The 16092-nt window shown below is 43.3% G+C and overlaps 1 protein-coding gene across 1 annotated transcript; it reads right to left on the bottom strand.

The window, feature by feature from the left end:
• Nucleotides 1–4467: 4467 nt before the first annotated feature.
• Nucleotides 4468–15078, bottom strand: LOC106581467 (extracellular calcium-sensing receptor). The gene is made up of 11 exons (XM_014163536.2): nt 14611–15078; nt 14210–14501; nt 13786–14028; nt 13528–13623; nt 13044–13359; nt 12789–12961; nt 12403–12633; nt 12184–12307; nt 11896–12089; nt 11500–11778; nt 4468–4941 (listed from the first exon to the last, which is right to left on the bottom strand). The coding sequence occupies exons 1-11, from the start codon at nt 14943–14945 to the stop codon at nt 4513–4515; spliced, it is 2712 nt and encodes a 903-aa protein (XP_014019011.2). The 5' UTR covers nt 14946–15078; the 3' UTR covers nt 4468–4512.
• Nucleotides 15079–16092: the final 1014 nt, after the last annotated feature.

The following is a 16092-nucleotide window of genomic DNA, read 5'->3' as shown; positions in this document are numbered from 1 at the left end:
GGATGTGGAGGTTTTTGACCAGGTAAACATTATTGTACGCTGTTAATTTATTTTCTGGCCCTCCAAGAGATATTTAAGAAATATATTTGTAAGATGAAATATAATTACATTTCTGACTGTCATCAATCAAGGTGAGACTGAACATGGACAGGGCGCAGGAGAAACAGAAGGAGAGTTACTGAAGGAGAATCAAGAAGGGGACCAAGTGTTTCGACATCCGGGCAAATTACTTGGTTTAGAAGAAGGACGAACGGAAGGCGAGATCTGGGTAACCTCGCAGCTCTTTCACTGCTAGCTGTGGTCACCTGTTAAGGTGAATATAAAAAATCTCAGATAATAACTATTTGCATTTGCACACAAGATAACCGGAAGCTAGTTTCAGATTCTCTGTCTTCCTCGGGTCTTCTTATACCCTGACTACACCGCTTGCGTCGCATGTGCGAACGTTGCAAAATAAATGTAGGAATATATGTTATTCAAATATTGCACCCACACTGCTTGCGCGCGCCAACGAGCGTCTGTGTTGCCAAGGGCTAAAATAGAAGTCATTCCTATTTCTGACGCAGATCGCACTGCAAGTCCTGCCTCTCCCATCTCCTCATTGGTTTATAGAAGCAGGTACCCACGTGCCATCTCCTCATTGGTTATACCCAGGTGGGTGATTGTAAGACGAACTGTTTTGCCAGTAGTCGTGGTAATACTATGAAAGTGTAGATGTCAATCACCATATAAATTCAAAGTTGAAAAAGCCTGGAAGGAGGAGAGATGATTAGAAATGATTCGGTTGACCGTTTTTTGTATGGATTAATTGTCGGAGTAGAGGACCTTGTGCATTTCAGGTAAAATAACAAGTCAATGTTTATATCCCAGGACAAATTAGCTAGCAACAGCAAGCTAGCTAAATAGGACAAATTAGCTAGCAAGTGCAAGCTAACTAGCTAAATTGCCATACATATTTAATGCTTTTCGACCTGTCCCCAAATTAATGTCATTGGTTCAGAATTTGTTTTGATATTTAAACCTGCGTGTCATGATTGCGTTTGGTGAAGGGGGACAAAATAAATGTATGCATGATAGCGCACGATGGCGCACGCGCACATTCGGTTTGGGTTCCGTGTTAGGGTCAACTGGAGAAGCTAACAATCTTCTTCAGTTGGAGCAGTTGGACAGTCGACCACTGAAAGCCCTGACGCCCTACACTTCAGTGAAGCCTAATAGACAAAATATGTTAAGCTTTGGTTGACATTTGAGAAAGTAAGAAATGGTAGTTATGCTGAGCTCATAAAAATGTACCTCTTCAATTTACCTCCAAATGACTTTAGGACCACCGACTGTCCGAGCCCACTGGGAGTTATCCCGTTGTCATGTTGTCATTATCTGCTAAGAAAGTTTTCTTGCTCTATCATACTTGGCACATAATATGTGAGATACACAGATGAACTAAAAACACTAGCACTGAAAAAACTCAGAACAAAGAGAGCAGCAGTGGCTGGACTTTGTAGTCTCCGTCTTCAAGTCCCCTTTCAGAGACTGGCTGCCTGTTGAGAACAAAGTGACAAACAGAATCCCCCACCCCTCCTCTATATTCCAGACACCAGAATAAGGTATTTTAGTCTATGATTGCCATGTGAGTGTACAAAAAATAAATGAATGATACACCTGTACCAAAAAAATGTCAAAGTTGTCACGGATCCCTCCGGTACTGTTGCTCTTTCCGTGCACCAGTTTCAAAGGTCTACGTCACCGGCCTTCTAGGAACTGAACTGGATCATTACGCACACCTTGTTCCCATTCCCCCTTGACTGTATTTGTATAAATGTTTCTCCATTGGGCTGTCGATTATTGTTCCAATGTCCGCTGTGCCTGTGAGTACCTGTGCTGTGTTGTTTTGGCTTTCGTGCCGTTTGGATGGTGCATATATGATTACGGGTCTCGTCCTGTAGTGTGTCATTGTCCGCTTGTGTTTTCGGGTCTCGTCCCGTGTATGTATTACAGGTCTCGTCCCGGGTATTTGTTCGAGGTACTCCTTGCTCTTTTGTTTGGGTTTCAACCCTGTGTTTTGTATCCATGTTTATTTGGTCTTTGTCCCTGTGCCTTTTACATGGCACGCTGTAATTTGGGTCAATAAAAAACGCTATTACCCATTATTACACCTGTCTCCCGATCCTTATACAAACGTGACAAAAGTTCATGTATTGAAATCTTAAATATTGGCAGGTTGGTTTTCACAGCTGTTTCACAAGGTGTTCATTATTGTAAGTTCTAAGGTATCCTTTGAGGCTATTTATTAGTTCCACATTGTTCATTGTTGTATCCTAGGACCGACGATAGATACATATTCAACCACAAGGGTGTACTAATGAGCTATGCAAAATAGAAAAAAATGAATCATAATAGAGGACTAGTGAAATTATAATATTTCAGTGTAAATTAAATATAAACATGACAGCCAGACAAGCCAGTGTATGAATCAAATGGATTTCCATATGAATGGAGTGGAAATTAGCTGACATTGTGACCTGTAAGGTAAGTAACTTTAATGTGTCAAGCAGATTACATGTTTTCTTTGCCATTTCTGAAACGTAGCAACGTTTAAGACATGGATTGCATGTTGTTGTAATGTTAACAAGGCACACAAAAGTAGTTTAAAGTAATGTTTTCATTTTATTAGCAAAACAAAACTCGTTTAAACAGCCAAATTGTCACGGAAATCAGCCTTGTTTGCATAGTGGGGGTGAAAAGAATGTAATTTAGGCTGTAAAAATGACCTCCAAAATGTTAATCATTAGGTCATCACACCTTTGATATAGCAACGGACTCTAACAGTTTATCGAATCCCATTGGTGACACGGGGAGGAGGAACACTTTTTGGCTGGGGGACATTATTTGGCATGGCAGGCCCCATTTCCTTCAATAAAAGAAGTCACTCCCCCTCTCTGCGGGGCCCCATATCCTTCCATAACTGGAAGCCCCCCCTCTCTTTCTGCAGGGCTCTATATCCTTCCATAACTGGAGCCCCCCCCTCTCTCTGCGGGGCCCCATATCCTTCCATAGCTGGAGGGAGCTCCAGAAGAGGAAATTGTAATGATCGGATGACAGCCACAGCAGAGAGCACTGACACTATGGCCCCTCTCATCACCATGGCCCCTCTCATCACTCTGGCCCCTCTCATCACTCTGGTCCCTCTCATTACTTTGGTCCCTCTCATCACTCCGGTCCCTCTCATCACTCTGGTCCCTCTCATCACTCTGGCCCCTCTCATCACTCTGGTCCCTCTCTGTCCTATCACTCTGGTCCCTCTCATCACTCTGGCCCCTCTCATCACTCTGGTCCCTCTCATTACTCCGGTCCCTCTCATTACTCTGGCCCCTCTCATCACTCCGGTCCCTCTCATCACTCTGGTCCCTCTCATCACTCTGGTCCCTCTCATTACTCCGGTCCCTCTCATTACTCTGGTCCCCTCTCATCACTCCGGTCCCTCTCATCACTCCGGTCCCTCTCATCACCATGGCCCCTTTCATTAACTCTGGCCCCTCCCATCAGTCTGGCCTGTGTTATCCTGAAGGGCTACAGGCTGTGCAGCCAGGGTCTAGGAGGCAGCCAGAAGATGATTTCTGACTGAGCAGTGAAAGACCTGCAGTCCACAAACATGTTTTATTAGGAAAGCTGTCAAACACTAGAAAGTTCTGAGAGACGTGTAAGAGGAAAAGCTGAGTGAGCATCAATGAAAAGATGAAGGATCTTTCATTACAATAACTGACTCTGAGGAGGGACAACAGCACTCTCCTGTGGTAGATAACTGACTCTGAGGAGGAACAACGGCACTCTCCTGTGGTAGATAACTGACTCTGAGGAGGGACAACAGCACTCTCCTGTGGTAGATAACTGACTCTGAGGAGGAACAACAGCACTCTCCTGTGGTAGATAACTGACTCTGAGGAGGGACAACAGCACTCTCCTGTGGTCAATAGAGATCGGTTTCTTGGTGGTTTCTATTTGGACATCAGTGTTTCTTGGTGGTTTCTAATTGGACATCATGTGTTTCTTGGTGGTTTCTAATTGGACATCATGTGTTTCTTGGTGGTTTCTAATTGGACATCATGTTTCTTGGTGGTTTCTAATTGGACATCATGTTTCTTGGTGGTTTCTAATTGGACATCATGTGTTTCTTGGTGGTTTCTAATTGGACATCATGTGTTTCTTGATGGTTTCTAATTGGACATCATGTGTTTCTTGATGGTTTCTAATTGGACATCCTGTGTTTCTTGGTGGTTTCTAATTGGACATCATGTGTTTCTTGGTGGTTTCTAATTGGACATCATGTGTTTCTTGGTGGTTTCTAATTGGACATCATGTGTTTCTTGGTGGTTTCTAATTGGACATCATGTGTTTCTTGATGGTTTCTAATTGGACATCATGTTTCTTATTAATTATCTTCTTGGTGGTTTCTAATTGGACATCATGTGTTTCTTGGTGGTTTCTAATTGGACATCATGCGTTTCTTGGTGGTTTCTATTTGGACATCATGTGTTTCTTGGTGTTTCTCTCTGGTCTCAGGAGGATGATGAAACATTTTGGAGCAAACAGACAGAACAGCAGCCCAAAGCTGGAGGCCAGGATGGCAAAGATCTCTACAGCTACTGTGTACTTCCCAGGAGAGCTGACGTAGGCAGGGATGAAGGCCACCCACACAGCACAGAAGATCAGCATGCTGAAGGTGATGAGCTTGGCCTCGTTGAAGTTGTCTGGGAGTTTCCTGGCCAGGAAGGCTAAGAGGAGACAGAGGGAGGCCAGAAGGCCGATGTAGCCCAGCACCAGAGAGAAACCAACCACAGAGCCCACCTCACACTCCAGGACCACCCTCGGCCCACGACCCTCTCTGCCTCCCCTCTCAGCCGGTTGGGGTGGAGCTAGGGCCAGCCACAGTACACAGATCAGCACCTGTGGAAGGGAACGGAGGTGGAAGGAAAACGCAAGTTACAGTTACCATAATAACAAATGATATGGTCAGTAATGACGTTTCCATCCACAGTTTTTATTTGAGTAAAGTTATACCGTTTGTAAAAATCACGACAGATGTGATGGAAACAGGAAGTTTCAGCACAATGTTATAAATCCCGACAGATAAATTGTTAATTCGACATGGTTGGATATTTTTGTGCTGAGAAATGAATGGTGGAGGAAACACCTTGATGCTCAAAAATGTATCTAATAACTGTCATTATCAAAGTAATCTTGGAGTCACTCAATGAGTGTGGTCCTCCATACAGTTTATTAGGATACAGTTGAAATAAGTTCTGATGAACTTCACAGGGTGGTGAAAGTGCACGGTATGAGCTTGATGCTACTTTCCAATAAATGTTGACGGTCTTATTCTGGTGAGATGATGATCAATGCTTGACTGACATTTACCAAATAAAAATAATATTTTCCATAATAATCTCATCACGTAGACCACCCTACACACACAGCCTACCGGCACTGTGTCTGGGAGCTGTTGGCTAGGGCTCACGTACCAAGACCAGAGTGGTGCACACTGCTATTTAACTCAACAGTTTTGGATAAAACAATCAGTAGAGTTGAAAAAGCATGGAAACACATTGAACATTAAACTTTTATTCGCTACATGAAATTTAAACTAAAAAAGTACATGTTGTGTGCACTACATCATCTCCCACTAATTTTTATCATCGACAAGTCTGTTTGGTGGAAACGCCACTGATGGGAAAATGGGCATATTTTCTTTATGCAGATCTTTGAATATTCGCATGAAAATCTGTCGCCAATTGGATGGAAACCTAGCAACTGAAGGAAATAATTAAAGGTCCAATGAAGCCGTTTAAAAAAAAATCTCAAATCCTTTCCGGGTAACAATTAGGTGTGATTGTTTTCAATTAAAGGGTAAGTTTTTTTTAAATAGCTTCTTAGCAATGAGCAATTTATCATACAAGAATTTAGCTAGGACTATCTGGGAGTGGTCTGAGTGGGGAGGGGAAAACTGAAAACGAGTTGTTATTGGCAGAGAGATTTGGAACTCTCTATCTTTATGGTCTTGCAAAGTTGACGTCCTCTCCCCCAGTGGAAATGTAAAAAAATCCCCATCAAAATCCATCTGTTTAAGCTATCTGTTTGATTTCATAGGCTGAATCACAATCCACAGCATCCGCCCAATGGCGGCTGTCCGCATCTGCAGTGGAAGGTGGCCGAGCTACAGTGGTGATTGCCAGACCGTGAGACACCCTGATAATGACGAAAATGTCTGTAGCATCACGGGACTCTTCTGAAGCCTGTACCACCGATCTGCCATCTTCTGTCTGTAGTTGCCAACTTCTTTCTGCATGTAGCGTCCGAACAGTGTGGGCTACATACTTATATAACCAAACACGTACAGTATATGTTGGTTGTTTTGCTCTAGGACTCCTACAAGCCTCACAAGACTCGTCTGAAGGTAGCCCGGTATGAGTCTAAAAAATTAATGGAAGTATATATGGAAGTAGTTTAGTGCCTTAAACATGTTTTACATGGGTAAAAACAAATATGTATAATTTCCTGATGTGTCTTATATCTCTCAGATATAGGACAGACACCTTAAAACAAAATTCATTTTTTTCCATTTATGAATCTTTTTTTTTTCATACCTAAAGTTCAAAGTCCTAAAATAGTTAAATGATCCTTGGTATGGCCGGTGGTACTTATTTGAGTGTCAGTTTAACCTGTTAGGGCTAGGGGGCAGTATTTGCACGGCTGGATAAAAAAAATGTACCCGATTTAATCTGGTTACTAATCCTACCCAGTAACTAGAATATGCATATACTTATTATATATGGATAGAAAACACCCTAAAGTTTCTAAAACTGTTTGAATGGTGTCTGTGAGTATAACAGAACTCATTTGGCAGGCAAAACCCTGAGACAGATTCTGACAGGAAGTGGATACCTGATGTGTTGTATTACCTTTAAACCTATGCCATTGAAAACCACAGGGGCTGAGGAATATTTTGGCACTTCCTATTGCTTCCACTAGATGTCACCAGCCTTTACAAAGTGTTTTGAGTCTTCTGGAGCGAGATCTGACCGAACAAGAGCCATGGAACGATGATGGCCCATTAGACACCTGGCGCGCGAGTTCATGTTGGGTACCCTCGTTCCAATACGTTATAAAAGAGAATGCATTCGTCCACCTTGAATATTATTCATGTTCTGGTTAAAAAAGGCCCTAATGATTTATGCTATACAACGTTTGACATGTTTGAACGAACGTAAATATATTTTTTCCCCTCGTTCATGAAGTGAAGTCCGGCGGGCTTAGATCATGTGCTAACAAGACGGAGATTTTTGGACATAAATGATGAGCTTTTTTGAACAAAACTACATTCGTTATGGACCTGTGATACCTGGAAGTGACATCTGATGAAGAGAATCAAAGGTAATGGATTATTTACATAGTATTTTCGATTTTAGATCTCCCCAACATGGCGGCTAGTCTGTATCGCAACGCGTATTTTTCTGGGCGCAGTGCTCAGATTATTGCAAAGTGTGATTTCCCAGTAAGGTTATTTTTAAATCTGGCAAGTTGATTGCGTTCAAGAGATGTAAATCTATAATTCTTTAAATGACAATATAATATTTTACCAATGTTTTCTAATTTTAATTATTTAATTTGTGGTGCTGACTTGAATGCCGTATTTTGGAGGGAAACGATTTCCTGAACATCAACGCCACAGTAAAACGCTGTTTTTGGATATAAATATGAACTTGATAGAACTAAAAATGCATGCATTGTCTAACATAATGTCCTAGGAGTGTCATCTGTTGGAGATTGTAAAAGGTTAGTGCATAATTTTAGCTGATTTTATGGTTTTGGTGACGCCTGTCTTTGAATTGACACAACATTACACACAACTCTTGTAAATGTACTGTCCTAACATACTCTAAATGTATGCTTTCGCCGTAAAACCTTTTTGAAATCGGAAAACGTGAGATGTTTATCTTTCAAAGGGTGTAAAATAGTTGTATGTTTGAAAAATTTGAATTTTGACATTTATTTGGATTCAAATTTGCCGCTCTTGAAATGCACCTGCTGTTGATGGAGTGCACCACGGGTGGGACGCTTGCGTCCCACCTAGCCCATAGAGGTTAAATTGGAACTGACAACATTTTAGCAACATTAAATCTTATTAAAATCTGTTCGCATACAGCCCCAGGAAGAATATGGCACCTTTTTTTTATACATTTTCTGACATGTAAGCACTTAGATATGGTCATTTTCATGTTTTCATGAATTCATAGAATGTTTGGGAAAGATGTAAAGTAAGGCATTTGTGAAAATTCTATAGCTATATAGAGTAGGAAAGCGGCCATGCGTTTCGACAATTAATAGACACCAGAGCGGTTGCCAGAGAATTGAATGTTCATTTCTCTACCATAAGCCGTTGTTTTAGAGAATTTGGCAGTACTTCCAACTGACCTCAGAACCACAGACCACGTGTAACCACGCCAGCCCAGGACCTCCACATCCAGCTTTTCACCTGCGGGATCATCTGAGACCAGCCAACCAGACAGCTGATGAAACTGTTGGTTTGCACATCTGAATAGTTTTTGCACAAAATGTCAGAAACTGTCTCAAGGAAGCTCATCCGCGTGCTCGTCGTCCTCACAAGGGTCTTGACCTGACTGCAGCTCGGCATCGTAACCAGCTTCAATGGGCAAATGCTCACCTTCGATGGCCACTGGCACACTGGAGAAGTGTGATCATCACGGATGAATCCCGGTTTCAACTGTACCGGGCAGATGGTGTCGTGTGGGCGAGTGGTTTGCTGATGTCAACATTGTGAACAGAGTGCCCCATGGTGGCGGTGGGGTTATGGTATGGGCAGGCATAAGCTACGGACAATGAACACAATTGCATATTATCAATGGCAATTTGTGTGATGAGATGCTGAGGCCCATTGTCGTGCCATTCATCCGCCACCATTACCTCATGTTTCAGCATGATAATGTACGGCCCCATGTCGCAAGGAATATACACAATTCCTGGAAGCTGAAAATGTTCCGGTTATTCCATGGCCTGCATACGTTGAGCATGTTTGGGATGCTCTGGATTGACGTGTATGGCAGCAAGATCCAGTTCTTGCCAAAATCCAGCAACTTCCCACAGCCATTGAAGAGGAGTGGGACAACATCCCACAGGATACAATCAACAGCCTGATCAACTCTATGTGAAGGAGATGTGTCGCGCTGCATGAGGCAAATGGTGGTCACACCAGATACTGACTGGTTTTCTGATCCACTCCCCTACCTTTTTTAATGACTAACATTGCCAGTCAGGTGAAATCCATTGATTAGGGCCTAATGAATTTATTTAAATTGACTGATTTCCTTATATTAACTGTAACTCAGTACAATCTTTAAAATTGTTGCATGTTGCGTTTATATTTTTGTTCAGTGTACATAGGATGCTGTATATATTATTTTAACATGTTAAAACAAAAGAACAAAAAAAAATATTTGTCCAGCCTTCGCTGCTATGCTTGCAGATGTGCATAATATGTAGATGTGCATAATCAAAAAGTATTTAATCACTCCAAATAACAGAAACATAGCTATAGGTTTGTTGTAACTTTTAAACTTAAAAGATGTTTATCCTTATTTTACATAGCATGGATCACCAGTGCGGTCGAAGGCAGCATCACTGTATGGTGCTATCAAAATGTATTGTAGTTGAGTAGCCCACTGAGGCTACTGCTCAATGTTTCTGTAAAAGGCCTACATGTTTCTCCTTTGCATGTTGTTTTGTTGCAGGTAGTTTTTTTGGTTATTGCCAAGCTTTAATAAAAACAGAAGCCAGACTGCACCATTCTAGTAGCCTAGCTAGGACGGTAGAATGTGTCTGTACACTTTCCCTCCGCTGCGTGCTGTAAACCTGACAAACAAAAGCAGCCAAATTGAAGTTGAATTCACCGATGGGAGCGAATCAGGCTGTAACTTCAGAAAGTAGATGACTGGCTTGTGTGTCCCATTCGTTCAGCAGGTATTGTGTTTAATACGTACGCTAGTCTATTAGCTACGTTATGACTGACTTGTGATCATTGCCCTTGCTAGTTTGATTGTATTGACATTCCCAGCCTTACTTACAGTCCTCCGTTTTTGTAAAAAATATTGAGTCATTGAAACAGAAACAGTGCATCCCGAATGGGTGGAGAGGCAGCAAACAATGTACCAGGCCAGCTGCGATTTACAAGCTGATAGCAATATTTTTGGACTACCAAGAAATATATTGTTGAATTAAATGAATCATACATTGAACTGCATCCGTCTATTCTGCCCACAATGCCTTACATTATGTAATGGAATTTTTTTGTAAAATAGAACCTAAGATGGTTTTGAAGCATAAACTGGGAATTTGACATTTGTGACTGATATTATGATTGTCTGTTTGTTTCATATCTGCGAAGTAGTTAAAACACTGTCAGTTCCCCGGGCACCGAAGACGTGGATGTCGATTATGGTAGTGCCCCGCACCTCTCTGATTCAGAGAAGTTGGGTTAAATGCGGAAGACACATTTCAGTTGAAGGAATTTCTTTGTACAACTGACTAGGTATCCCTCTTTCCCTTTCAATGATGAACTAATTTACCATCTGGTGATGTCACCAGGCAGTCCAAAACTCCATCCTACCAAAACAGACTGGAATTTCAGCCTTCTTTTCAAACATCACTTACACTCAGTGGGGTAAAGTACTTAAGTTAAAATACTTTAAAGTACTACTCAAGTAGTTTTTTGGAGTATCTGTACTTTACTTTACTATTCATATTTAATTCACTTTATTCCTAAAGAAAATAATGTACTTTTTACTCCATACATTTTCCCTGACACCCAAAAGTACTCATTACATTTTGACAGGGAAATTGTCAAATTGACACACATCATCCCTACTGCCTCTGATCCTGGAGGACTCACTAAACAGAGAACATCCATGGTCATCCCTACTGCCTCTGATCTGGTGGACTCACTAAACACAAATGCTTAGTTTGTAAATTGTGTCTGAGTGTTGGAGTGTGCCACTGGCAAACCGTGAATATATCTGTTTTTTAATTGTGCCGTCTGGTTTGCTTAATATAAGGAAAATTAAAATGATTTTTACTTTTATTTTTACTTTTGACACTTAAGTACATTTCATCAATTCCAGTTACTTTTGATACTTAAGTACATTTAAAGCCAAATACTTTTAGACTTTCACTCAAATGGTATTTTACTGGGTGACTTTCGCTTTTACTTGAGTCATTTTCTATTAAGGTATCTTCACTTTTACTCAAGTATGACTAGTGAGTACTTTTTCCACCAACGCTTACACTAAAAGGGCATTATCATCATTCACACAATTTCACAGTATTATTCCAAACTCATAGTGTGGAAGAATATATAAAACAAAGGAAAATCAAGTTTTTGAATGCACTGGGCATTTCAAATCCCATAGAATATAGTAAAAACTAGATGTTCACCTGGATGAGTGTGCAGAGTGAGATACCCATCCTCTGCTGGGTGGGGCTGAAGTATCTCATCAGGTTCTCTCCAGGCAGAGTGGCCCTGAAGGCCACCAGCACCACCACAGTCCTGCTGAGCAGACAGGAGATGCAGAACACAAAGCTTATACCAAACAGGGTGTGTCTCAGCATGCACGTCCATGGCTTCGGCTGGCCAATGAAAACCAGCGCACACAGGAAGCAGAGGTTGAGCGACAGCAGTAGCAGGAAGCTGAGCTCAGAGTTGTTGGCTTTCACCTGGAACGAGACAGAGAAAGATAAATTAGACTGAGGGATGTCAGAAATCACATCTTTATATGACACAATCTCATCTCTGTCCAGTACCTCTATATATGATCATATGATTCAACTCACCAGGGCCGTGTGACGGTGGTAGAGGAAGGTGGCCAGGGCACCGGCTGTGAGTGTTGCCCCAGAAACTGAGATGACAGACAGGATGACACCCATGGTGTCGCTGTAGGAGAGGAAGTCCACCAGCTGGGGGATGCAGGCTGTACGATCAGGGTTGGACCAGAACCGCTCTGGACACCTAATACACTCATCTGACCCTGATAGAGAAGGAAGAAGAATGAGGTGTCCAAATCAGGACCAGTCAGGATTGAGGAAAAATATGAATTGGAATCAGAACCCTAGATAGACTACCTGTTGTGTTGCTGATCTCTCCCTCAGCACAGGACAGACAGTCAAAGCAGCACACAGGCTTCCCCTTCTGTACTGCATGCCTGGTACCAGGGGGACAGTCAGCACTGCATACAGACACAGGGACCTACCAGAGGGGGGAGAGGACAAATTCGTCATCATCATCATAATCATTGCTATTAACATCATCATTACACACACTCCAAACTGAACAGTTCTCACCTCCTCTCCGCTGCCCCCACCCCACACCACTTTATCCATGTCGATGTGAATCTGGCCGCCTGATCCCTCAGAGGACAGAAAATGTCCGACCTGGACAAACTCTGCCGTCCCCTCGGGGGTCACATGCCAGTTGATGATGTCATAAGAGGCAGGCGGATCTCCATTCATGTCGAAGTGGAAAGATTCCCCCACAGGAGTACTGAAGTTCACTCCCCTCAGATAACGAACAATCTCAAAGAGAAAAGGGCATTGGAACAGGATGAAGAGTTAGAACCAGTTGTGGCTTTGGTTCTTTAGAACTCAAACCTTACAAAGTGTTTTCACTGTATCCTGACTGGAAACATTAGTGTTGTTAACTTGAAAACAGATCAACATGTTATTCTCACCTGGCTGGGCTGAAGCTTCCTGATATCAGGGCACTGTCCACCATTAAAGACTCCGTCCCCTGGTTGACAGGCCACCATATCCTGTATGGCGTAGGCGATGGCGTACACAGCCTTGTACACATTATAGCTGGCTCTCAGCTGAGACACGTCAGCATACTGGCTCTCCCCCTCACCTAGGATTGACACAATATTTAACTGAGATAACATTGGGAATCTGGACATAAAACTGAAATGTAGGTGTAAAGTCTCCCTCACCTATGACCTCTGACCCAGTACACTGTCGCCTTGACGACTGGGTCATGCTGAGGTCAACCCCCAGAGAACACCCAAACATCTCCTCCCACAATAACCTCAGGAAGGGGTCGGACTTCTGGTAGTTCCCATCTGGATGGAGGCGTGTTAGGAAAGGTCCCAAGCCGGGAATGTTGGCTTTCTTCAGGGCAAATCCAATGGTCCCAGCAAGAGAGGGCAGGTTTTCAGGGGAGGAGAGAGTAGAGTCAGTGACCCAGGCCTCTGAGGCAATCCACTGCTTATCTGTAATATTCTGACGGACAACCTCTTCCATCAGTGCCTGGAGAAAGAAATTGTTAAAAAGATCAAGATACTCAAGCTGAAATGCATGATTATCAATTTGGAAATGCATGTGTCTATAAAGGGCATCAAGACATGGTAAGACACAAGGTCACTGCTTCATCTTTGTAACAAATCATTAACAACACTCTGACCAGTAGCTGCTCACATGTGCATCCTTTGTGATAGCAAATGTCACCACCACTCTGGCAGTAGATCCTCTGATGGTGTCTACGATGTACCTGATACGTCTCTGAGACGCTACCTACGGTGATGACCATCAGTGAGAGAGAGGGAAGGGTGTCAGAGAAAATCAGAGAGAGAGTTTCTGTTAGATTAGAAGAGAGGGGAAGTCAGAGTAAAACACAGAGAGAAAGACAGAGCAATAGAGAGAGTATACTGTCAGATCATCAGAGTGAGGTCGTACCTTTGGGATGACCTCAGAGTAAGCGACACACACCCCAGATCCCTGGAGCTCTTGGAGAAGCAGCTGAACCCCAAACTTGCCATAGTCATCATCCCCTGCCACCAGCCCCACCCACACCCAGCCCAGCTGATAAAGCAGCCTGGCCATGCCTCGAGCCTGGAAGGCATCGCTGGGTACTGTACGGAAGAATGAGGGGTATCTCCAGGTGTCACTCAAACACGCACAGGAGGCAAAGTAACTCACCTGGGAGAGAACAGAGAGAGAGACAGAGAGAGTCAGAGAGAATTAGAATTTAAAAAAGAGACAGACATGGTAAGTAAATGTTAAGTAAATGTGCGTGTAATCGAGATAAATATTGAATTGTACTGTGTAAGAGAGTCACCATCTCATCCCAACCCAGTCTGTTGTCCAACCCCTGCCTCACCATGGGTAAATCAAACGGCCCGAGGGTCTGTGCCACCACGATGGAAGCTGAGGAGCGGGCATCCCCGATGATGACAGGAACCTCGGGGGTTGTGACACACTCTGTGCCCACCACGGAGGCCTCCTTGCCGGTCACCATGGCTAGGGCTGCCCCCAGGGTGGTGCCCTCTGACAGGCATGTGTCAGCAGCCAGGAACCCCAGGGTGAGGTTAGGCAGGAGGGCTGGGTCACGGTTAATCTCCTCCACAGCAAAGATCATAGTCTGGAGCCAACGGTAAGCACGCTGGTAGAAACTGACAGATGGAAGAAAGGAAGAAATGGAGAGATAGATGGTAACTGAATACACATTACCTTCAAGTGAAAACACAATGACAAAAAGCTGTTATCACACAAGCTGCATACATTGTACAGGTAGAATTTCCCTTAATGCTCCTGAACTCCTGCTCTGGTGGAGGGGCTTCCACATGGATGGGGAACAGGCCCCCAATGACCACATCTCCTGCCCGATAAACACTGCCGGAGACGGGCTTAGCTACCAGCCGACAAGCCCCCTCTCCACCTCCATCCAGACCCCAGACACACCTAGGGACATGGAGACAGTAGAGCAGCCAAAGCCAGCCACACAGGCTCATCACCTGGAGAGAGACAAGGCCGAAGACTGGGAGAGTTCCGTCACCTGTTGGAGAGAGACCAAACCAAGACCTTGCAGACAGAACACTCTGTAGACAGAATGACATGATCAAAAAGTGCTATCAATGAAAATGTACACCATACACCACAGCCACCTGTAAGCAGACATTTGAAACAACAGTGATATAAACACAAAACCTTGTTCTACCTCTGCTCTACCTGGCAACAGTAAACCTTATCCTGGTGAGACAGACAGACAGACAGACAGAGAGAGAGAGAGGATGAGTGTCTGTCAGTCTGGCATCTCCTGCAGAGAGTGAGAGTGAAAGAGGGAGAGGAAGAGGAGAGAAGGGGAGCTGCTGATATAGGGAGAAATGAGCCCCCGGCTAAAAAACAAGCACACAGCCACCAGGGGGTGCTTGTAGGGAGGAAGGGGCAGGAGGGGTTAATTGGGACTTGTTATTGGAGGATAACTTGGGGAGCAGGTAATTGGGGGTAATTGCTGAGAAAGCCTATGAGGGTGATGTTATTGAAGGTAATGTGTAGTACAGGAGATACAGTATCTGTTCTTCAACAACATCTGATGGACCCATTCAGACAGATATTACATCATACTGTACTATAAATTATTTTATTAATTGTGGCTAAATGGATTGGCGAGATGGTTAGAGAGTGAGAGAGAAAAAGTGAGAGAGAGACAGAACGAGAGAGAGAAAGAGAGAGAGAGAGAGAGAGAGAGAGAGAGAGAGAGAAAGAGAGAAAGAAAGAATTAAAGAAAGAAAGAAAGAAAGAAAAAAAAAGACAGACGACAGACAGAGAGAAAGAGAGAGACAGAGAGAGGGAGGGAGGGAGGGAGGGAGGGAGGGAGGGAGGGAAGGAAGGAAGGAAGAAAAATAGAGAGAGAGAGAAAGAGAGAGAGAAGAAATAGAAGAAAGAGAGAGACATTTTTTTCCTTTAAGCTTTGTGTTTTCTGAGCTGTACCATTGACAGCAGGTTGTTGTGGAATATAATTGCATGTAATTAAAGAGTGGCTGTGACAATGAAGTTAATCACTTTAATTGTGCTGACGATGTCGCTATTAGTGTGCGTGTACAGAATGTGTATGTGTGTTTGTGTGTTTGTGTGTGTGTTTGTGTTTGTGTGTCCTGGTGCCAAAGAGCTTCCTTTTTCCTCTCACATTTGCTGTGTTCACGTTTTGAAATATATTTGCTGTGCCATCCTATTCACAAGTACTGTGTTCAATCATTTAAGTGT

This window comes from Salmo salar, chromosome ssa20 (genome assembly GCF_905237065.1).
Source record: "Salmo salar chromosome ssa20, Ssal_v3.1, whole genome shotgun sequence".
NCBI classification, from domain to species: Eukaryota; Metazoa; Chordata; class Actinopteri; order Salmoniformes; family Salmonidae; genus Salmo; species Salmo salar.
This window is presented reverse-complemented; position numbering and strand designations above follow the sequence as displayed.

Coding starts and splice junctions, on each gene's coding strand:
- LOC106581467 (XM_014163536.2), bottom strand. CDS start 14,945: ATGTCATTCTGTCTACAGAGTGTTCTGTCTGCAAGGTCTTGGTTTGGT. Junction 13,624..13,785: donor ACTCTGAGGTCATCCCAAAG/GTACGACCTCAC, acceptor TCATCACCGTAG/GTAGCGTCTCAGAGACGTAT. Junction 13,360..13,527: donor CTATCACAAAGGATGCACAT/GTGAGCAGCTAC, acceptor TTCTTTCTCCAG/GCACTGATGGAAGAGGTTGT.